This window comes from Rutilus rutilus (assembly GCF_951802725.1).
Source record: "Rutilus rutilus genome assembly, chromosome: 23".
NCBI classification, from domain to species: domain Eukaryota; kingdom Metazoa; phylum Chordata; class Actinopteri; order Cypriniformes; family Leuciscidae; genus Rutilus; species Rutilus rutilus.
The window spans coordinates 24,843,810-24,868,466 of NC_140233.1; the positions used below are offsets into that span (position 1 = coordinate 24,843,810).

General features: G+C 38.1%; 1 protein-coding gene across 3 annotated transcripts in view; it reads right to left on the reverse strand.

Annotated features, from left to right (window-relative positions):
• The window catches only part of LOC311283412 (uncharacterized protein), a 96,190-nt gene that overhangs the window by 4,814 nt on the left and 66,719 nt on the right, over positions 1-24,657 (reverse strand). For all 3 annotated transcript variants that reach the window (XM_084397776.1, XM_084397777.1, XM_084397778.1), the window contains 2 exons: positions 16,530-16,616; positions 9,390-9,462 (listed from right to left, as the gene is read on the reverse strand). In XM_084397776.1, coding sequence (XP_084253902.1) covers positions 9,390-9,462; positions 16,530-16,616 — 160 coding nt within the window. The remainder of the gene's footprint in view (positions 1-9,389; positions 9,463-16,529; positions 16,617-24,657) is intronic.

Sequence of the window (24,657 nt, forward strand, 5' to 3'; positions counted from 1 at the left end):
AAAAACACTACGTGAACTCACTCAAGGCCCAGAGAGAAGGAAATGAATAGTGGAATAAAGTCGTTATTTTTGTTTGTTTTTGCGCACAAAAAGTATTCTCGTCGCTTTATAAACTTAAGATTGAGCCACTGGAGTCACTTGGACTATATTAACAATCTCTTTAATACATTTTCTGGGCCAGCAAGTTATAGTGTCTTAGAAGCCTATGGACGAGTTAGACAGCTCTCAGATTTAATCAAAAATATCTTAATTTGTGTTCCGAAGATGAACGAAGGCCTTACGGGGTTGGAACAACATGAGGGTGAGTAATTACTGACAGAATTTTCATTTTTGGGTGAACTAACCCTTTAAGGTTTTAGACTATAACCAGACTGTGCTGGATTGTGGTTTTACAGGAAGGTTGGCTGACTTTTAATGACCTCGTAGACATGGCCTCAGGGCTTCTCTGCCCAACAAGCTAAACCTACATCACTATCAGATCTATGAACTCTCTAACCCCCCAGTATAAATGTTATTAAATGATATATTAGCTCCTAAAGCCGTGTGTATGTTTTACACCATGTTCACTATTACAGATGCTGGACGATCTTCAACATCAACACTTGTTCAAGTATTCTGTCAGCTCGAACACTGACGATTGGAAAGTTGACCAGAAAAGACACATAATCTATAATGTCATATCCACACAGCGCAGCTCCAGCAGTGCCTAAATATCAGCAACGGGCATGAATTGATAACAATAAACTAATAAAACTGCAGTTTCAATAAAGAGCGGGACATTAACTTTGATTTTCAACAATCCAGTCAGGAATATGTCTGAAGCAACGGCGAGCTGTTTAACCGAGTTATATGATTATGGTTGTGTCTGGAGAAATTCTATGTGCTTTAATAGAGTTACGCGGGGGTCTTAAGCTGTGCGCCGCTAAGAGAGGCTTATGTTTCCAGGCGCAAAGCAGTAATCCTATAACTGTGTTCAACTATATTGCTTAAGGCATTGCAAGCAGTCAGTTTGTAACTACGTTAAACTATCTACAGTTCCCTAACCACTCGCACAGATCTCGCTATGATAAGATAAAGCATTATTCACCCGGAGTGCTATAGAAATCATTAGTGTAGCAGAGATATGCTGGTTTCAACACTTCAAATGACTTCAAACCGCTGATACAAAAATAAATACTCTGGTCATATTATTGAGCAGTAAGGAATCAGATGGTAATGGTGGGTGTTTCATTTGTGCACTTTGTAATTTTCCAGGGGTTGAATTTTAGGAAGACTAACATATTTAAACTATAGGGTCTTGGGAATTTTGTACCATGCCTTTATCATTTATTTTCTAATGCATTTTATATAGGTTTTATTTATTTTTTTCCCTTGTCTAGACACAGACTTTCAATCTAAACATATGAAAATGCATTACAATTTATTTAATTTAATGGATTTATAAAACTGATATTAAACATATAAAACAGCGAGATAAATTGTATTATATTTATTATTATTATTATTCACAAATTACAACTATTACTCAGTTGTGGTGTCATTTTGTACCACGTACATTTTACCATTTAATTTAACTAAGCCTAATTAAATGTAATTATATATATAAAAAATATATATTTTTTTATATTCATGATATTCAGTGTAATAAACCATTATTATTATCATCATCATCACTTGTACTGTATAAAACAGCTCTTGATGCTGCTTGATTTGTCAAACATCTGCCCTTTGTTATTCTAGTTATTTCCCTACAGCAACTAATGAATCTGAAGTCTTGCAAATTCACAGAAAATAGCTTACTTCTGTTGCAAAATATAGTGGGTAAACTTAGATGAAGAGTCAGTCGAATGCATCAAGACGCTGTAAACAATAGATGTGACTGTGTGAACAGTAAACAATCTGGTCACCTGGTGAGGGGTATGAGCGGGCAGCTTGGCCAGGCATGGCTCACTGGTTTGGAGGTTCCCAGATGATGGTCTGGCACTAGAGATCTCATCATTCTGATAGGTGACCAGTGACACTGTCTGCCACTCAATAAACAGGCTGTGAGTATATAGTCCATTCAATTTTATAATACATGTTTACGAAGTTGAAGACAGAATTAAAATGTTAACTGAAAACTGTCCCTTTAAATAAGCTGTTTCTGTGAAAAACATTATATACCATGCTTAAAGAGTAAAACGCCTTAGTGTTTTGGTGAAAGAATCAAGTCTGTTCATGAGAGTGTCTGCTGGAGGTTTTGTCTGATCTTGACACATGTCTGTCTGTGGACCGCTGTCATTATGTCTTTAATATCCATGACAATCATGTCAGTCTGGGAAAAGCTTCTCTGCTGCGTCGACGTTCACAAAACCTGTGATATCTATGTATCTATATCTATATATCTACATATATATATTCTTTTTTCTTTTTTTTGCTAGAGGTCTTTATCTCCAGGCCATCAAATCTGTCTAACTTCACACTTCTAAATCAGTGCGTGTCAATGGCAGGTCTGTTCTTCCAGACTGCTAGGAAAAATAACGCAACTCTTAAAAAGGATACAATAGATCAATAAATGGGAAAACACTTTCCATATCTTTTGTTGTTGATGTCACGTTCCATCCAGTCAAACTTAAATCCATCTGTCACTTGGGAAAATGCAGATGGATCAATGACGAGAAGAGAGTTCGAGATAAAGAAACAAATGAATTAGAATGTCTAAGATAAAGGAATGGGAAAAATCCTTTAAATATGTAGTTTAAAATGCATGTGCCAAATTTTTTGAAATGTACTCCTTATTCAAAGCTGTTTGACATGATTTTGAGAAACTTTCATACAAATTTTGGTCATACTTTATATTAGATGTCTTCAACTACAATGTACTTACATGAATAATAATAATAATAATAATAATAATAATAATTGTTAGGTACAATGTACTTGTGCTGATGTTGTATCGCAAAACACCTGTGCAGCTATTGAGGTGTAATACAGGTAAGGTTAGGACAGGTTTGGTGGTATGAGTAGGTTTAACGGTGGGTTAAGGTGGGTAAAATGAAGTCTTAACAGTTATACAGTTAATAGATGTAATTACAGAAAATAATTACAGCTGTAATTACATGCAGGCATTTTTTTAAATATAAGTACAGTGTAAAAGCCTGTATGTACACAATATTCATTTTGTGTCAGCAAAATGAATAAATGTAAAATGTAAATGTACCACACAGTACACAATATAAAGTGGGACCCTAATTCTCATGTGGTGTAACTATCAACTATCAAATAAAAAGTAATATTTATTTGATTTCATCATCAATATATGTGAATATCTTTACCATTATTTTTAACCAATTAACCAACCAACCAACCAACCAACCAACCAACCAACCAACCATTAAAAGTTTTTTTTTTTTTCTTCATATATGAATTATTAATTAATATACTTATTTTACCACATGACATTTTACTATCAGAACTAAACTTGCCTTGCCAAGTTCTGGAAATTTACAAGACTTAGTAACTTTGACAAACCTTTTTATTTTTGGCTTATTTCTGCATGATTCACATTACTTTTCTTTTAATAAATACAGTATATATATAATATTTGAACAGGTATAAAATATTATTCCAAACTCGTCAATAAGGTTCCCGTTCGAAAGGATGCCTCCAGCATGACTGGTGTCTGAAGCATGAGTCTAAACGCGACAATTATCTTGACATTGGCAGGCGGCAGCCTATGACGTCACCACTGGTGCGACCGTGAGTATAAAAGGGAACTTGTGAAATACGTCATCCTCTTGTCTTCAGGAGACTCTTTGCCTGTACATGAGCGAGGAGCACGTGTGTTTAGCTCCTGAGGGAGCTGGATGCGAGCATTACGTTGGTCTCCTCTCGCTATAGAGAGGATTTCTCAATGAAAAGCTCAATTTGTGCCATCCATATTCTTGAGGGATTGCTGTGGAATGCTGTCTTCTCTTCGAAGGAGCTGGATGCGCTAGGTATGATGCATTCACAAGACTGACTACAAGAGACAGGCAAGGAGCTTTTTCCTTTCTTCTCTCTCCTGAGAGATAGTAGTTAGTGTTTGTACAAGTATGTTCTCGAGGGAGTTTAAGGCACTCATAGCACTGCAATCGTGTCTGTTCTTTCAAAGTGATAGAATCTGACGTGAACTAGTGCGCTTGACTCTCAAGGGGGTTAAATGTGCGCTTTTCGCGATGCGATTGCGAATTGTTCTACCTGGGCTTGACTCTCTCCTGAGGGATGTCGTCATGCTGTCCGCAGAGATCAGCAAGGTAGTATGCTAGGTTGTTAGGTTAGGCTAGATTGCCTCATTGACTACTGACTTTACAGTAGCGGAGCATTGTTAGGCCTCTCTCTTTATAGAAAGTCACTCTTTCAGGCCTCCGCTCCCTAGAGCTCCGTCTGAATAGCAGGTCCGAGTTAGGATTTGCGAAGCCTCCTTGGTAAGCTGTTGTGAGGGTAGCACGCCGATAGCCAAATTCAGGCCTCCGTCCCCAGAGCTTGGCAGGCAGTAGTGCTCTGTTTGGGTTCTTTGCAAGCCTTGTTGGCCACTGCTTTCAGAAGGAAGCTGGCTGTGAATACGTCGTCAGTTTACTAAGTAGTGGGCTCTCAGTAAGCCTCCTTAGTTACTGCTTTCTATGGAGCATGTTATGCCCTCTAGCTATGAGTGGCATTTTGTTTTAGGACGCTGCTAGGCCTCCTCTCGTTTTAGAGAGGTCTCGTTGAGGTCTCCGTCCGCAGAGCTGAGTTGTCAGGCTTTTGAACCTCCTTGGCCACTGCCTTTAGGAAACCCTGGCTGGAGCAGAGCGAGACCCTAGTGTAGGAAGCCAGTGCGAAATACGCGGTTCTCCATCCTGGGGTTTAGCCTCCACTCCTTTGAGCTTCATCAAGCCTTCTCTGGAAGCTGTTTTGGGGCTCTCTGAGCCCTCTTAGCTATTGCTTAGATTTGGAGTGTTGTTAGGCTTCTCGTTATGATAATTTTCCTGTGAGGCTCCAGCTTTTTAGTAGGCAGTGTTGTCAAGTTGTTAGGCTCCTTTTGAGCCTCCTTGGCTACTGCTTTTATAAAAAAATATTCCAAGTTGAAGGCTCTCTTTGAGGCTCTTTGAAGCTGCCCTGGGTATAGAATGTAGTTAGGCCTGCTCTCGTTTTGGAGAGTCAGTATATTGAGGTTTACTGAAGTCAGCTGGATCCGGGTCGTATCCAGATCAGATGGTGGACCTGCGCCTGGACCCATCCACAACGCATCCCTGAAGTGCCAGCCTCATCAGCCCTGTGAAGGCCTCATCGACACAATGAACAAACTCGTCTCCATACCAGCGTGATGACTCCGATTTCCAACCAGATGGAACTGAATAAATATTCTGAAAGTTCTGATCCAATCTGACTTCTGACCTGTAATGCTGCCTGAATCATAATCATACACTGTTCATTCGTTGGCCAGAGAAGAACTGACCCTCGACTGAGCCTGGTTTCTCCCAAGGTTTTTTTCTCCATTCTGTCACCTTGATGGAGTTTTGGTTCCTTGCCACTGTTGCCTTGGCTTGCTTAGTTGGGGACATTTAATATTCAACAATATTATTGATCTGCCTTACTTAAGGTGGACAATGATGCAATTTTATGCATGGGTATTCCATTCACCATAGTGACCCCTAGGGGACGCAGAACGAATTCCCTTTCAATCGGGAACGTTTCAGGTTACGCATTTAGACATGGTTCTCTGAGAATAGGGAATGAGACACTGTGTCCCTTTGCCATGTTTCTGGTATTCCTGCACACGTCTCCTTCAGACAAGAAGAGGATGACGTATTTCACAGGTGCGCTTTAATACTCACAGTCGCGGAACCAGTACTTGTCAGACTCCCTCATATTCAGGTTCAGCCAAACATGGCGTTCCTGGACCACCAAGGTGGACATCGTCTGTCTGAGGGAGCACCCAGTGACTTTCGTCGCACGCAAGGCAAGGTTCGTCACTGTGTGCAGCTCCTGCATCAGCCCTGTTTCAGAACTACCCTTGTGCTGATCTTTAAGTGCCTTGGCTTGGTACACTTGCAGGTGAGCCATGGCGTGTAGGGCGGAGGCAGCCTGTTCAGAGGCTCTGCAAGCCTTGGCTGTGAGAACGGACGAGAACTTAAAGGCCTTGGATGGGAGACGCAGGTAACCCCTCCAGGCAGCAGTGCTCTTTGGACACAATTGCATCGCAACCAAGTGCTCCACCAGAGGGATCCCTTGGCCAACCCACTATCGAGGGTAGTAAGGGGGGAGGAGGTACCGGACCCGTTTCGGGCAGAAAAAGGTGCCGTCTATGATCTAGTAACCTCCTCATGCACTTCCGGAAAGAATGGCACTGGGGTGGGTCGCCCTGAGATACCAATCGTTCAACCTCAAGGGCTAAGGACACGGTGGAGGCCTCCACTCAAGTCCGACTCTCTCGGCGGCCCGGGAAAGCAGAGCCGTCAGCTCTGGGTCAGGATCGGGCAATGCTACTCTCCCTGAAGGGGGCAATGCAGCCGAGTCTTCATCCCCAGAGGACTCTAGCTCACCCTCCATTGCAGGGATCGATATCTGATTGTCCGGCAGAGCCCCGAATGAGGAATGGGGAGCCCACGGAGACTGACTCGGCGGGTTAGCCCCCACTGTAATCCTCAGGTCACCCTGGCTATTCACCGAAGTAGCCCACTTCCTTTCAGAAGAGGAGTTAGATCGGGGTATAGGCGAGGGGACTCCACCTCGTCTGAGGTACTCGAGTCTCTACCGCGTTACCGTGATGGTCATCTTCCTGCAGTGGGTACATGACTCATCCACAAAAGCTACCTCAGCGTACTTGACGCTCAGACACGTGAGGCAATGATCCTGACTGTGAGCCGGCGCCAGGTAACTACCGCATCCAGAAACACACGGGTGGAATGACATCTTTAAAAAGACACAGTGTCACATCCGTGTTTGCTCTTTCAGGGAAATTAGCTCTTTTAAAGTGTTATACCCTCAATGTGGGGCGGAGCACGAGATGCAAATCTCGCACGCCAATGTGCATTGGCTCATTTAGTTTACACTCAAAGGTGATTGGGCTCTTAGGCGAGATTCCAATTCGTCAGACCCTGTCTGACATAACATTGAAAATGACTTACTGATAGGGAACTATGGTTAGATGCGTAACCTGAGACGTTTTCTTTTATAGAATTTCGTTCTTTTTATGATGATTTTTTCCTCAGTTTGAAATCACACTAGCATATGGAAGCTTGTTTCCACTAAGTAATTGCGACTTTTTATCTCACAACTCTTTGACTCTTTGACAACTGACTTTTTTCTCGCAATTACGAGATATCTTATTTCTTACAATCCTGAGAAAAAAAGTCTGTCTATTTTTCCCCTTCAGAATTGGACTTTATAACTCGCAATTGCCTGTTTATATCTCAGAATTCTGAGAAAATAAGTCAGAATTGCAGATATAAACTCGCAATTACCTTTTTCATTTTTATTCAGTGGCGGAAACAAGCTTCCATACTAGCACCTCAAAATGTTTTACTTTATACCACAAAATAAATAAATAAAATAAAAACATGTTCATTCATAATAGAAGAGGTGTATTCAAGTATCCATAAATATCATTATATTTATTTATTCATAAGGAATACATCTGGATATAATGTGCCCACTGTGGCATCTCCAAACCAATTGAGAATGTCTGACTTAAACTTTACTAGACTGCTGATCTGTGATGCCATTTTGTGAAGAGAGCAATTTACAAATTGGCTGAATATTCTTGGTACTTGAAAAAATTGAGAAAACGAAGGACAATCCTCTCTATCTCTCTCAGTGTAGGGTCCAAGTGAGCCGTAGGTGGTGAAGGGAAACCATGGAGTATCCATTTCCACACACCATATGGAAACTCAGTGGTTTGTACAGAGGAGGTGGGAGCTAATATTGACCTGGACCATATGTGTTTTAGTGAATTACAAACACAACAGGGCCGAGTGGACACCGAACACACAACATATGGGCATCTATTCTCTGTTAGGGGATTTTACAAACAAGACCCCCCTACACATTTATGCGTGTACGCCGTCCAAGATCTCAAGGGACTCTTCTTTTGAATTACTCTATTGAAACACACCCTAGTTAGCTTCATTAGCGAGAGCTAGTGTTAGCTCACAGCATGAGGGCCATCACTGCCGTTTTCTCCCCTAAAAACCAATTATCATTTGTGACTGCACAGTAACTTCATCTCAGCATCATTGATCATATCTGTGAGCTAGGTTTTCCTTTTGTAGGGGACAGCGTTAAAGAACATTATACTGTATACTAATGGGAAATTCTTTTGTGATACTTATTTTTTTCTTTGCTTTGAAATTCCTTTTTGTGATGCTGTTTTAATCTTCCCCTTTGTTCTTCACGTTACATTGTTTCACTGTGGAGCATTGTTTTAACGTGGGTGGTTTTAAAATCCATGTCTGCAGGTTTCAGGCTACATCGAGGGGTGTTTCTCTTAACACTGCAATAGTATGATGCATCTTTGGAGAAGTTAACAAGTCACTGTTTCCCAAAACCAGAATAAATGGTTGTTTCAACAATATAGATCTGTTGTTAATGATGTCACACATATAGTGTAGTAATATCCAGTGGTCATTTTTTTATAATGAATGGGTGAATTAATTAATAAATGAATACAAAATACATATATTTTCATTATAAAAATTAGGTAATTAATTATTTATTTATTTTTAAATATCATTAATTATTATTAATTATTATCATTAAGTATTTTTGGAGGTTAGACCACATGACATTTTACAACCTGACCTGACCTTGTCATGTCAAAAACTGGTCACATTATCTGATATCTTAAGTGATTTTTGACCTCATGGTCTTCAGGGTTTCTTTATTTCCATTCAACCAATCAGATTTGAGGGACAAGTTAACAGTTTATGTCAAGTTTATGCTTCATCCAGGGTTAGGTGCTTCTACATCAGTGTTATTCACCTATAATTTCCCTCTGATTTTAGGAATAAGTTATGCATATAGGGTTAGATTTAGGGGTAGGGATATGATTAGGACTAAATTTTCAGACAGAAATGTTCAAATGCATGCAGTAACTATGAGTAAAACGTCACTTCAACATTGTGGATCATTGTGTACTTACACTGTTACACACCTCGGGTTGTTAACGACCCTATACAATTTTTATTTTTTTTTATTTTTTTACAAAAGATGAATTGGAAAACAGGCATTCTTTTATAATTTTTTCTTATTATATTGTTTATAATATTAAGGTTGATGTCTACTTTAAAAAATATATGAATGAGGTGGAGAATAGTGAATGACGTCCTGGGTCACTTAAGACCAGAGGTATGCGTTTAAGGTGTATTTAATGCAGAATAAAGTGACCTTACTGTAGTTATTGATTAGGAGCTGGATGATTTTGCCATGTCCGTGCAGGGAAGCCAGGTGGAGCGGTGTGTAACCCTGCAAACACACACACACACACACACAAATACATAATATGTGAACTTGGTCAAATTAAGGCCTGAAATGTCCATTTGTATGCATCCTACATGCACTCAAATATCTAAATATCGTTAGCTTGGGAGGATGGTAATATGACAGCACTTTTTGTTCTCCTGTTGTGTCTGTCACTCGATTGTGATAGGCTATTAAAAACAGCTGGACGTCATTTCACACACCACTGTGTGCAGTCGACGTTTCACATTTATGCAGTTAACCAGACAGCGAGACCCGCTGAGACAATCGCTACAGTACATCCCGCACATTAACACGGGACTAACCCTCTCTAGGATACCGTCAGTCACCCACCGCTGTTTCAAACAGCACCGGCCAAACAGCTGAAGGCCTGATGGGGTTTTCTTCTGAAAGACGGTGGTACAAGCAAGACAGTGAGCTAGTGAAGACGACATGAGAGGATGATGGATGTATGAAATGTGACTGCAGTTTAGTGCTGATCTGAGCTCAAGCGGTGATTAGTGTGGATGACGGCACATTAACGCTCCACGGGGGAGTTTATCATCCAAAGACACTTCTGCAAACGGATGTTTCATGTTGACTCCATCTATCCCTGATATCTCTTTGGTGTCCGTTTGTTTTACACTTACCATTTTTCCCTGCTCACAACACTAATGGGCCATGTGATTAGAGAAAAAAAAAAGTGGCAAGAGCAATAATATTTGACAATAATGAACATTAACCAAACACAAAAATGGATAATAATTTAGGAAAATGAACGTAACAGCATGAAACTTTATTAACTCACAAAGTAAATAAAAGTCCTTCCGAAAAACTCAATACTTAAAATTAATTTGCTGCACGTCTAAAAAATGGATTACAAGCCAAGATACTAGCAATCTTCTTTTATTATTTCATGTGCAAAAATAAAATAAATTGCTTAGTGTATTTAAAAACCTCAACAAACGTGTCGGTTATGAATAAAAGTACAAATTAATCATGAAATTTTAAAACTAAAAAAAAATATATAGTATAGTTATAATTATAGTATAATTCACTATATTGAAGTATAAATACCTAGTTCATTCAAAATTGAAAAGTATCAATAAAGTAAAAAATGTAATGCTTCAATAGTTGTATGTATGCTGTATGTATTTTTATGCTTATTAGAGTATCGCATTGGCTACATTGATTTCACTCAAATAATCTGTTTGTAATCTGATTTATGGGTCAATCAGACATCTCAATCAATCTAATTGAGCTCGATCTGAATAAAATTTTGATTGAAAGGAGTGGTTTCAACCTTAAAGATTCCAGTCAATAGGGGGAAAAAAACCTGCCATGTAAATAAATGCATGAATCTATTTTCTCAAATTCACAAATATCTCAACATGGCGACTGTGCATTCGCTGAAGATTTGTTTGGAATATGTGTAAAGCACATGTAAATGAATATGCAAATCGGATTGCGAAGTTTAAAGATCATGTAAACAGAATTCAGAATCTGAAATCGGATTGGATTCATTCAGACTGATGTAATGAAGTGCATGTAAACACACCTATTAGCTTAGCAAGAAGCTAAACTCTGCTGGAATAAACCGAATTGAGTCTCCCTTTAACTTCTTGTGAAGAGCACTATTTGTTTAATGTGACTAGTTGTTGCCTATGTAGATTGTTCCAAATCAGCCACTTATGAGGTAGCCTATGTAAAGAACAGACAGTGCTGGAACATAACTTAGAGAAACATACCGGTTCTGAGACTGAATCATGGCTAGTGCTTAAAGTTAAGGGTAAGTAAAGGGGTGTAAACATCGATAAAGGCAAAAGTAATTTTTAAGGTAGTGTAGCCTGGAATCAGTCCAGAGTTGCTGTGTGTAGTGTGTAGCATAGCGTAGCCATGTTGCTAAGAGCACAGTACTATCATCATGTAGTTCTGCTGCCCTTAAAGGTTAAAGTAGACTTCCCTCTGCTCCACTCCTCATTACTACACTAGTCCTAGCGCTGACATTTTTGGAAAGGTCACAGACACTTTCATGTGCTCTGTTTCACATCAGCTTCAGTATAAATAAAGGCCCTGGAGAGACTGTCCAGGGTGTCAAAGAAGCCAATGGAGATCAAGGTGAGACACTGAGAATGGATTTAACGAGACTGACAGACAAAGCGACATTTACACAGAACATGGATGTGTGTATGGATCCCAGCTAACAAAAAAAACAGTTTGCTACTGTTCCTATTACGTTATGAAAACGTTATTTCTGAATGTTCTCTGAATGTTCAAAACGTCCATTTTATGAATTTTTTTAAAAAACTTTGTTATTTGTTATTTGAATGTTAAGGGAACATTCCATTTGATAATTTTGCAAACTATATGGGAAAGTTACTTTCTTACATTTTAAGAAAAAAGTTCCATGATAAATATGATACGATGATATGATCATTACCAGATCATTTTGAACAAATATTTTAGTAAGGTTACTGGAAGAATGTTTGTTAGTAACTTTGAGAGACCCTTGTGAGAACATTAGTCAAAGTTCCTGTTAGCTGAATCATAATGCTTGTGAAAAAGAAGTGTGCTCAATTGTATTGAATGTGTACTTGTAGTTATTAATAGTTTAATATGAATTAAATAAACAATTGTACTTCAAGTGAGTTCACTTTCATGACTATGTTTCTAAACACACTTAAGTACTCTTTGTGCACTTCGTAATCATTTCAAACCAAAAATATTACTTTTAAGTCCAAATAATTTTTTCACAAGTACATTTTTTCACAAATACACTTATTTTGATGTTGACTAACATACTTAGCGCACATGTAACGTACTTGTAATTTTAACTGTAGTGTGTTATTCAATATTACATTTAAAGTAAATATATTTTAAATGTACAACATTGCAACTTAATCAAAACAAAATGTTTAATTACAAATATATTTAAATAACAAGTTTCCATATTTCCAACCCTATTTCAAAGACAATAAGAGACACCTATAAATTCTACATAAGTGGGTCCAAAATTCTAATGTTCAGCTGATTGTGTTTCATATCAATTTAAACTGAAATACATTTTCATTTATTTGCAAAAAACATTACATTCATTTAATTCTTAAGTATATTCTTTTAAAGTAGCCTATATTATTTCTGCAATAAGTACTTTTTTTTTTTAAAGTATGCTAACGTGAACTTCTTTTTCACAAGGGACTGCATTCCTCCAGTTAAATCCATGTACATTGTTCTACAGGCTACTTTACTTTACTTTACTTCATAGTATGTAACAGTGGCAAGTATACTAACAGTAGCATAATGAATCACATTTCTAGATGCATTCTCAACTCTCTTTTATTTCTACTATATGACTTCATGTTAACTTTTAATGCAAACAAAGAAAGATATATTGCATTGTAAGGTTGTTCGTTCCAGGTAATGAACTAAGGAGGTCTGCTAATTCTGATCAATAATTGTTTTTATCCAGGAATCATATTTGTGTTTTCTATGTGAAGTGTGCATACTAAATCCTTTTATAAAACACTATGAATTGTATGCCTATGTGTATGTATATATACATAGTATATCATTTAGAACATTTAAACTGTGTAAACAGTAATAGCGATGAGCTTCACAAAATTAAAAGATGAACATTTTCATATTCAACTTCTGAAATGCAATGAAATGCATTTCACTTCCTGTACTACTCGTAATGACTAGCATTAAAGCACCATTACTTCCAAGGTTTGTAACTTAATCTCATACTATCTGCATTTTGAATGTTTAATAAAACCTATTTGTTCAGTGCTCGGCAAGGAAAAAGGGATTTGATCCTCAGTATCGCGCCAGCTCTTAGTAGTCCCACAATCCTCTGATAAGTGGACAGCCAATGACTGCGCTCTGAATCTAAAGCATATTTCTTCTAAATCCCGCTTCATTTCACAGGTGTATTGAAATCAAACTCACCCCCTGTAGAAAGAATGAAGAAAGAAGGCTGTCATCAAGACCCAGAGTAGGCTCTCCCATTTGCCAGAAAAAGCCAGAGAAGATTATAGAAACAGAATAAGCATATAGTACATAGCACAAGATGGGTCAAGAACTTAATTTCACACTGATGGGCAATTTGGCTTTGGAAATATTTCCTTCATATGAAGAGCATAAATCTAAGTCTACAGCTCTGTTCCAAACCCCACTGAGCTGCCTACAACATTTTAAAGCATCATGGATTTACTTCTAAACACAACATTATGCTGCCTTCTATGATATCATGTTTAGGCCAGATTTGATGGGAACATTGCATGTATTCTTCACAGAGAAGGTAATCTCAGAATCTTTTTTATGCTTATTAGAACTTGCGTGAAACTGGATAAAATGAGGTGTACACTTACGTGCTAGAAGGCCAGGGGAAGGCATAGGAAATGCAAAAGAAGAAAAGGGAGACAGGCGACATTATACATCAACTTATTAAAATTAATTTCTTTTTTTTTAATAAATGTATGAAATTGACCATACCCCTGTAAATTCTCACATAAAGAATTTACGTCAAAAGGGTTTTAAAAAGGGCCTCTATTATGCTTTTTCACATATTACCTTTCATGCAGCTGTCTGTGAATGTAAAAGGTCTGCAAGTTTTAAAGATCAACGTGCAAAACAAATTGTTATTTTCTCCTAAAAGAAAGTATTTATAATGAACTGCTGACACGAGTCGGCAATAATTCTAGTCTCACTTCCTGTTACATTACCTACATAACGATGCATAATTTGTATAATGCCAGCCTATTTTATTGGCCGCTCGTGCACGGCCCTCAAACACTGTGGTTGTCGCTGAGGCCTGGAAGAGTTTGGTTAATCCACTTTGCATGCATTTCAAAAGAATGAGACTCTGGCTTGAATTGATACATTACAACCGACACCATTGTTACTGTTCGTATCACTGTGTATCAAGTGATGAGGAAGCTGAAATTCAGATATGATAATGGCCGTGATAATGACACGCACTGTAAGCGGTCGTCCAATCACAACAGACTGGGTCATCGGACCAATCAGAGGAGAGTAGACCAATCACAACAGACTGGGTCATCGGACCAATCAGAGGAGAGTAGACCAATCACAACAGATTAGGCCATGTGACCAATCAGAGCAGAGTAGACCAATCACAACAGACTGGACCATCTGACCAATCAGAGCAGAGTAGACCAATCACAACAGACTGGGCCATCTGACCAATTATAACAGAGTAAATCAATCACTGGAGCCGACTGTTTAATCAGAGTAGAGAGACTTTAGAGACAGAATTTTCAAACAAACCGGTTTCCGACTGTTTGAGAAATCAGGTGATGCTACAATGTATATTAAGAAAAAAATTATGATTTTTTTACTTTGATGCATGTACAGTAAACCTGTTCAAAACAAAATTAGGTACCTTTAAAATAGCATAATTGGGGCACTTTAACTTGTTTTAAAAAAGCATCTCTCTCTGTCTCTCTCTCACACACACACACACACACACACACACACACACAAAGACTGTCATTGCAAGTCAAATCTACATTATAATGAAACACAAAAAAGTCCATCAAAAGAGGTGAAGGGAAAGTAAAACAGAAAGAAAGAAGAAATCTACGCCTCATGTGTTTGTGCATCATAGTGAGGCGTATCCAGACCCTGACGGCGCTCCATGGATTATTGATTTTTTTATTCCATTTCTGCCCAGAGGAGACTGCACTTGAAGAGCACCATTAGCCCCATAACGATTAGAGAGCAAAAGTTAATTATGTAATTATGAAGGCAATAAGAAGTGCGTGTGTGCTTGACTGTGCCTGTGAAGGCTTTAAACATTATCTTCAATGAGACGGAGGGAGGGGAGATTAAAGCAGGAAAAAAATGAGAGAAAACATTAAGGAAACTCTTTCACTCCTCTCATTTTACGACTAGATTTTTTTCTTTTGTTTATTTTTTTTAAATGTCCATATATGCCTTTATTACACATCTACTATAACAAACATGTTTCCGATTTCTGAATTGATATTTTGAATACAAATATCTAGGTGCTCTAATGGCAACGATGAGAAAGTGTTATTAAAAAGCGTATAGTAAAAAAAAAAAAAAAGTTATATAACCTTTATAAGATTTTTTAAAAATATATTAATTTATTTGAAATATTTACAAATAAATATTAAATGAACAATTTTAACCTTGAAATAATAATCATAATAATTCATATTAATAATTAGGAATTAGGAATTCTTTTTTTTTTTATTGGTTACACGACTTTCAGTTTCATAGTTATTACATCAAAACCATTGTTGAAAAGAGTATAAATATATATATGTATATATTTTTTTTTATGTGTAAAAACCAACATGAATTAAAAGATCGTATTTTAAGAACTTGATCTTTTTTGTCATTGACCACACAAACATTCTTGGATTTTCACACTTGCATAAACGGCCAATTTGCAAAGGGTTGAATTGGACTCTCTAAACTGTACCAGGACCTGAACTGAAATAACCTTCTAAGAGGCCCATGATGCTGTGGGTGATAAAAATAGAGCTCCAAATAAAGGTTGGGGGTCGGGACGGGGGGCTGCCAGAGGCACAAAGATCCTGTCAGTATTGCACTTCTCCAACCCACAATGTGACGAGATAAGATACAGTGAATTATAATATGCATGAACTGGGGGTGAGGCCAAAGCGTTCACTGTTGGACTGTTGGTATCCAGAATAAATAAACATGAGGTCATGTTTATGCAGAGAGAGAGGGAGGTTATACATTCAACTTCAATTCTGAGCTAAACAAACATCCTCTTAACCTTGTGTTTGATTAACAGAAGAAGAAACAAACAGCTGATTAGCCACATCAAGCTATGTGTGGGGAAGTCTGTGACCTGAGGGCTCGTATTAAAGAGAAATATGGTTTAATTATACACAAAAACACACATTATAGCGGCTCATAAGAGCACAGGGCGCTGGCGTGAGGTGTTAATTTCTCCGTGAGAGCGGTGTGTGTTGTGGTGTGTGTTGTGTGTGGGCCCCTGCAGAGGTGTAAATGCGAGTGTGTCAGTAGGGACACCGGCTCCTGTCAGCGCTCACCGCTCTCTGGTTGACGTCCGCTCCGGAGCGCAGCATCATGTCCACCGTCTCCACACGGCCCTGCTTGACCGCCCAGTGGAGCGCCGTCTGCAACACACGCAAGCAAACACACCAGCTGTCAATCACCACGCTGCTGTCAATCACACGCGTGATGTATTCAGGCTGCACGTCCCTCCAGCGCTACCGTAAGCTCTGAGCTCACGTGAGCCGCCCTCTTGCCCTCATTTACACCGGTCACATCGACCGAGCATGGTTTGCTTCATATGATTGGCTGAGGTGTTGATTTCTTTCAAAAGAATATTCTGTCATTATGAACTCAACCTCATGTAGTTTCAAACCTTTAGGCTGCTATTTTTTCATAGAACAAAAACCAAAAAAGAGGATTTTTGTGAGGAACAGATTTTAAGTTGTTATTTACTGAAACTCTTCTCTGTATCAAACCTGGTGCGAGTTTGTGTACGCCACATGAAGTTTTCAGGAATAACAGGTTTTATTTTGCTTTGTATATTTGTGACAATACATATCATTTATTGTTTTATAAGGTATTATTTATATATTTTTATTTACAATGTATTTTTTTAATAATAAAAGTATAATAATAACAAAAATAATATATATTTATTGATTTATTTAAAATAAAAATAAAAAACAGAAGATTGAGCAACAGGGATGCAGATTTAGACAAAATTATTATTATTATTTAAAAAGATTAAAACCCCACAAGAGTATAGTATCATTTATGCATATTTTTAGGGCTGTCATGATTCCTCGATTCGGTAAATTTGAGTGCTTCGTTTAAAACAATCCTCGATTGCAATTTACTCATGACGATTAACTGGCAGAAAACCAGAAGTGGCGCAGTCCACGGACCAGAATCCATGAGCCACATTATTAGACCGTTTTCTAAGGCTGCACGATATATTAAAAACATAATATATCATAATATAATTTTAATATAAAGTCTCAGAGTGACTTCGTCCACAGTAAAGGCTGATCCACATGAACTCAGTCTCTGCATGTGCTGTTTGTTTGGGTTTCCAGTCACGTGCTTTTGGAAACGGATAAGTCCGATTCGCTTTGTGTTGCATTGTTATCATTTACATACGTGCAGCTCTGTTAACAAACTCGGTTAAAACATTTGTAATGTAAATCATTTATAAACACACGCATCACAGGAGAATACATCACTAGGAAATGTCCTACTTCCCACCTCTTAAAGGGATAGTTCACCCAAAACTGATCCCATAATTGACTCACCCTTAAGCTATCCTAGGTGTATGTGACTTTCTCCTTTCAGCCTAAAAAATATCCTGGCTCTTCCAAGCTTTATAATGAGAGTGAATGATATCATGTATTTTAAGCCCTAAAAAGCACATCCATACATCATTAAAGTAACCCATCCGGCTCCAGTGGGTTAATAAAGGCCTCCTGAAGCAAAGCCATGCAAGAAAAGTAGTGACCTCTGACCCGACGCATGACGAACGACCTCTGACCCACGCATGACGCAGGATGTAGGAGTAGCGTAAGACTCCTCTCGCGCTTCAAACTCAAGCTCCTCCCACATTTCTCTTTAAACATTTGCGACCAGTGTTTTGTTTTGCTCTTTCCTCTGAGCTTCCGTGTTCGTCAATATGTCAATGTGTCGGGTCAGGGGTCACTCTTCCACCGGAACTAGACTCGCATACGGCCGTGATTGTGATTGATCGATGTGATTGATTGTAACGTCCTGTTTATGGTTTGTTTACATGTCTTTGGTCCGTGTTGCATTCATATTTAATTATATTATTCTAGCTGAGAACTCATGAAGAGCTTATCTGTGTAAAAACTGCGGCAGGAATCCCTCCGTCACACACACACACAAGAGAAGATCTGCTGCGAGGAGACGCGGTTCTGATGCCTGTACTGAACTGTGATGGGCAACATCGCGACAGGTTTGCTCGAGCATTCTGTCCTTTTTAGGATCACATCTTGTGACATCATGTCCTGTTTTTGATTTGTTTACATATCTCTGGTTCATGTTGTGTTCATATTTCAGTCGAACCGCAGCAGAGTTCGTTTGGAAGTGGACCGAGACCCATCTTTTCAGGGTGGCAGCGTTCACACTTAGGGTGTGTTCACACTTGGCATGTTTGGTTAGATTAAAACGAACTCTGGTGCGATTGCTCTGTTAAAAATGCCATTCTGAACGCTAAGCAGATTAACCGGGACTAAATGTTTTTGTGAACCAAACTACAAGTGTGAACACAACCTTATTCAAACGAACCGAACAGAGCAATCACACCAGGGTTCGTTTTAATCAAACCAGTGTGAACATCACTGCAAAACCAATGTAGTTTGTGCTTTATAAATGCATAAAATCTTTATATTACTTAAATAAGATATTAGTTAGGTTTGAGACCATATTAACTAATTAGACATAAATTAAAAGCTGTGAGAAACCTAAAAAATAACCTAAAACAGTAACCCATTAAACCCTGTATCCCTCACAGCCTCATTTTCATTCACTTCAAATGAAATATAGTGGCACCAGTCAAGAAAACTTCAGATCTTCTTAAAGCTGCAGTCCGTAACTTTTGGCGCTCTAGCGGTTAATGAACAGAACTGTACGTTTAGACCCAAACTGATCTAAAATAGTACCAATATAAACACTTATTGGTGTACTGTAGTGATTCAGGATAAGACAAAAACACGGTTTGGAAAATGGATTCATGATGTACTGCTTATTATATACATTTTGAACGAAAAAAAAAATTACAGACTGCTACTTTAAGTGTGCCTTTAAACTCCAAATACCAAAGTCCAAAACTGGTCACCGTCTCTGAAGCCCATTTATGCCGCACCTATCAAAGCTGTGTTTGGGATCATTTGCATAAGCAGATTTGGCTCCATATGAATGAATGAGAACAGGGCTGAGTCATTAGCATAGCAGCTAATTCAGCACAATGTTAGCTCACTGAGGCCAAACCCAAGGACGCCTGCCCTGCTGCGGTTCACCCTGCGTCCCAGCCGACGAAAACATAATGTACCTCAATCCATAACACCATCTCACATGAAGAAAGGGACATTTAGAGCTAACTTCATATTGCTGATGATCTGAAGTATTATTTTCTTGTATTTTTTTTTGTGATTATACATATGATTTATTGATTTATATATTTTTTATTATTAATCATCATTATTATTATTAATGTATTTTAATATAAAAGTATAATAATTATATTTATTTATTTATTTAGATAAAAACACACCAGGGTGAGCAACAGGGCTGCAGATTTAGCCAAAATCAATTTTATTTTAGTATCATTGAGATACTATAGTTTTTATTTGTATATTTTCAGTTGTCATTTAAATCTTTGTTAAAGTTAGTAATTTTGTTGTGTGTTTGTCATTTTTATTCATTTGTTTTTTTTATATGACTAAATATTTTTTATACATTTTTATTTCAGTTTTATTTTTGTACATCAATTTGAAATGAAATGAAATGAGAAATGTTACATTTCTCCCCTATACTGCACAGAACGTTGAGTAAAGCATGAATACAGACACAGTTACAGGCTACTTACAAACTTCAGGTCCGAGTGAAGAGTTCCAAGTGTTATTTTTTTATTCATTGCGTGTGTCGGAGATTCCCGGAGCGAGACAGAGAAAGAAAGCAAGAAAACAACATCGGTAATAGGATAACACAGCTCTTTTGGGCCTTGTTGCTCTCCATAGTCGCCATTGTGTTCCTTCACATCGGCGTGTTTGGCCAAAAGCTCAGAGTGTTTCTCCAGTCCCCGTCCACATTCCCTCGCAGGGACACATCAAAGCCGGAGCAGCCATGCTTTTGTCAAACTCTCCTCCCCATTTTTCTGTCACCAAGATTTATCTCTTCCAAATCGCCACCAGCCTTTAACCTATTCTGAGCCGATTAGCTGAATGCTTGATTTGAGCATTAGAGAAACTATAGCAACCTGTAATCTGCCAAAGAGCGAATCAAAAAGCCCTATGTATCTTGTCACGCAAGAGCTGGCAGCCCACCTTGACCCCATAAGCCGTCTCTTACAGAGCCTCGCTGGGCGGACAGGCCCCCGCTTTATTCACACATATACAATCCATTGAGAAATGGTCTCCGGCCAATCTGTGCCCCGTCCTGAAGAGCAACAATCTGCCCAAGTCTAGCATCATTTAGTAAACAATATGCAATAAAACAATATCCACTGAACAGCCTACAGGAAATTAAAACCTAGTGCAGCTAACATGTTAGCATAACGTATTGAAGCATTAAAGGGGTCATATGATGCGATTTCTCGTTTTCCTTTTTCTTTAGTGTGTTATGTAGGTGTTTGTGCATGTATAATATCTGCAGAGTTACAAGGCTCAAAGTCTCAAACCCAAAGAGATATTCTTTGTAGAAGTTAAGGCTCAGCCACACCTTCCTAAAACGCTTCGTTCAAACACGCCTCCACAAATCTACGTCAGTCTGTGGGTTTCATAACTCCGCCCAAATGTACACGCAAAGAAAGATGGCGGAACTTTTATTCTCGCTGTATTATAGTTGGCGCCGCTGGTGTCGTGGAGACGCTGTGAGAAATTTTGCTTTGTTTGGCCTTCCAAATAGAAAAATGTGAGACCAGTACAACCAAAGTATTGCACATTTTTCGGAGGACTGTTTCCAGAGAGGCCGGCTGTGCAAAAAGGCCGATTCTATAAAGTGGAGCAATTCCATCTTTGCAAGTACAGTCTGGAGCTTCTTACTCACAGACACAAGTGTGTGTAAAGTAAGTATGTTTTCATATTTTAAGAATTTGCTACTGACTATTCAAACGCGAGTTTTGAGCAGTATAGAGTAGCGCTTGTTTGACGTTATTGCGATCACAGATGCAGACATGGTTTTATGTGTACATAGTGTTCTCACACCCGTAGCGCGGCGCGATGCGTATAAAGACAGTATAAGTCATTATAATCAGTAATTGAATGAAATAAAATCGTACCCATCTGATACGTTCTGCTCCAGTCGCGCTGGCAAAGTTGATCGATCGGCTTGGTCATCTAGTGGTGGTGCTGACATGATCACCTGTCATTATTGCTTTGGGAACTGATGCTCCAAATATGGTAAGGGGCGTGACGTTTACGTAAATGGTTAAGGTATTCGGGCCAATCACAATGCACTGGACTGCTGGCCAATCAGAGCACACCACGCTTTTCAGAACGATGAGCTTTGTGAAAATCAACGTGTTTCAGAAAGGCGGGGCATAGAGGGGCAACAATAATGTACGGTTTGTGTAAAATAATTACTTTTTTAACTTAAAACCAGATACACAAAATAATGTTGTTTTTAGAACCGTCATATGACCCCATTAAACATCACATTCAAATGTCTATATAGCAGAGCAGTCCCTTGTGGAATGAAGTGCACTTTAAAGGGTTAGTTCACCCAAAAATGAAAACTCTGTCTTTAATTACTCACCCTCATGTCGTTCCAAACCCGTAAGACCTTCGTTCCTCTTCGGAACATGAATTAGGATTTTTTTGATGAAATCCGAGAACTTTCTGTCCCTCCATAGACAGCAATTTGATTACCACGTTCAAGGCCCAGAAAGGTAGTAAAGACATCGTTAAAATAGTCCATGTGACCTTAATGTTATGAAGCGACGAGAATACTTTTAGTTTGAACCCCCCCTCCCCCAAACAACGACTTTATTCAACAATCTCTTCTCTTCCACGTCATTCTCCTATGCTGTTAACGTAGTAACTGCAGTGCAGCACTTCCTGGTTCTACGTCAGAACGCTGGCTCATTATTGGCCGACGCTGGTCACGTGATGCTGACGCAGGAGCTGGCCAATAACAAGAAGCGGTTGAATAAAGTCGTATAAAAAGTATTCTCGTTGCTTCATAACATTAAGGTTGAACCACTGGAGACACATGGACTATTTTAACGATGTCTTTACTACCTTTCTGGACCTTGAAAGTGGTATTTAAATAGCTGTCTATGGAGGGACAGAAAGCTCTCGGATTTCATCAAAAATATCTTCATTTGTGTTCCGAAGGTATTACAGGTTTGGAATGACATTAAGGCAAGTAATTATTGACAGAAACTTTGTCATTTTTGACAAATGAAACATTTGATTGAAACAGAAACATTTTTGTGTCGTACATAGTTAAAGTACTAATAATATACAGTACTTTAAGAGAATATACTTAAGTGCAAACTGCATGTAATGTTTTCAGGCACTAAATTGCATGTTAACTGTCAATAAATGTAAATGTGTTATAGCTTAAATTTATATTTAATGCAGTTAGCCGGACATTAAAGTGCTTTTTAGACCCACTTAAGTTGGGCTTAGGTACATCTTTATAAGTCATTTTATAGGTACATAATATGTTGTCTTTGAAAAATGCTTTAATGGTAAGCATGGTAAAGCATAAATATATTTTTAATTACACATTTTAATGTCGTCAAGTCACCTTTTTTCTATAGTGCTTCATACAATACAGATAGTTTCAGAGGAGATAAACAGGAAAATAATGATTCACCGATTCAATCAGAGTTAAAATCTGCTGTACAGAAGCTCTAAGAGAAAACAGTGTCATTATTCAGCTGGAGTCAGTCGATTCAGTTCTGTTGTAAAGATCATCAATTACTAAAGGAGTTCATTTCATCTATAAAGCAGTTCTGCAGAAAACAATGTTGTCGTCGTCCAGCTCTGTTTTCATCCAATAGTGTGTAATGTATTAACTTCAAATGAAATATCGAATAGCACACTACAATTATAAACATTTATTAAATTTGAATGATAATCAAGTGTGCTTTAGTATGTTTGTCAACACATCAAAATAAGTGTTTAAAGCATGACAAAAGATTAATAAACATAATGACTTAAAATGTATTTTACAGTCAAACTTCAATTTGACATTATTACGAAGTTCACTATTTTTTCAATTGTTCTTTAGTGTGAAACAGTCATGAAAGTGTACTCTCTTTAAGTGCACTTAAGTGTCCTTTTATTTTATTAATATCTGCATGTACAGTTTTTTTTTTAATATACATTTAAGATTTTAAGTACACTACTTTTTAAGTGCACAATCAGTACAATTAAAGGCATTTCTTTTCCACAAGGGATATGACACACAGATAAAATTAGGTGATTTCTAAGACATTTGAATAAACTAACCAAAGTGCTAAAATTCATTTCTGAATCGCACTGCACTTCTTATCTACGCACATGAAGGATACATAAAATCATGAGACTTGTGGAGAGCATTGTCACTTTTCAAAGTTATTTACAGTTGATGGACAATAAAATGGGCTAAAAACGTATGGATATGATAATGAGCTTTCTGTATTTAAAAAACGATTCATTAAATACAGCTTTTCAAACAAAACATGAATAATAATTAAGAATAAAAAGGGTCTGAATATGTCAAATCCACGTGTTTATCAACGACATCAGAAGTAAAATAAAAAAATGAATACATACATAAAAACTCTATAACAAAAGATTTGTAATCCCCCAGTTTGATCAAGCCGAGCATAAGAAGCAGCGTAATTCTAATGTGTGGGGCAAAACCCGTGTGTGTGTGTGTGTGTGTGTGTGTGTGTGTGAGAGAGAGAGAGAGAGAGGTTTAGTTTAGTGTGTGCCAGATGGAGGCTCTGTCTTTTATTGGCGGTGTGAAAGGACAGCTTATAGTGCTCCTCTGTGGTCGGGCTCAATGGAGAGGGTGAGAGCAGACCCTCACACACACACTCTCACTCAAAGCCTGATGCTTGTCACCATATGGAGCTGTTTAAAAACGGCCATAGCCCCACACAAAAGAGCAACATTAACAGCCTCTTACAATGACTGCTGGGACAACACTGAATTATTGCACAGGGAGAGCAGTGACACACACACACACAAACACACAGATCTGTTATGACCTTATCACTCAAATTTGAGGTTTGATAATACTGAAAGCTTTGAATATTTTCAATTTCAGATAGAATTGAAAGGGAATTGAAGGGGTTGCTCTCAAAGGGTTTTGCTTTAGGACCCAGATATTACATTAACCATCAAGTGGCGACCCAACACAATAGAAAGATTGTTTATTGTATAAAAGAAAAGCAAAACAAAATGTGCTTTTTTTATATTACCAGGCTCACCAATA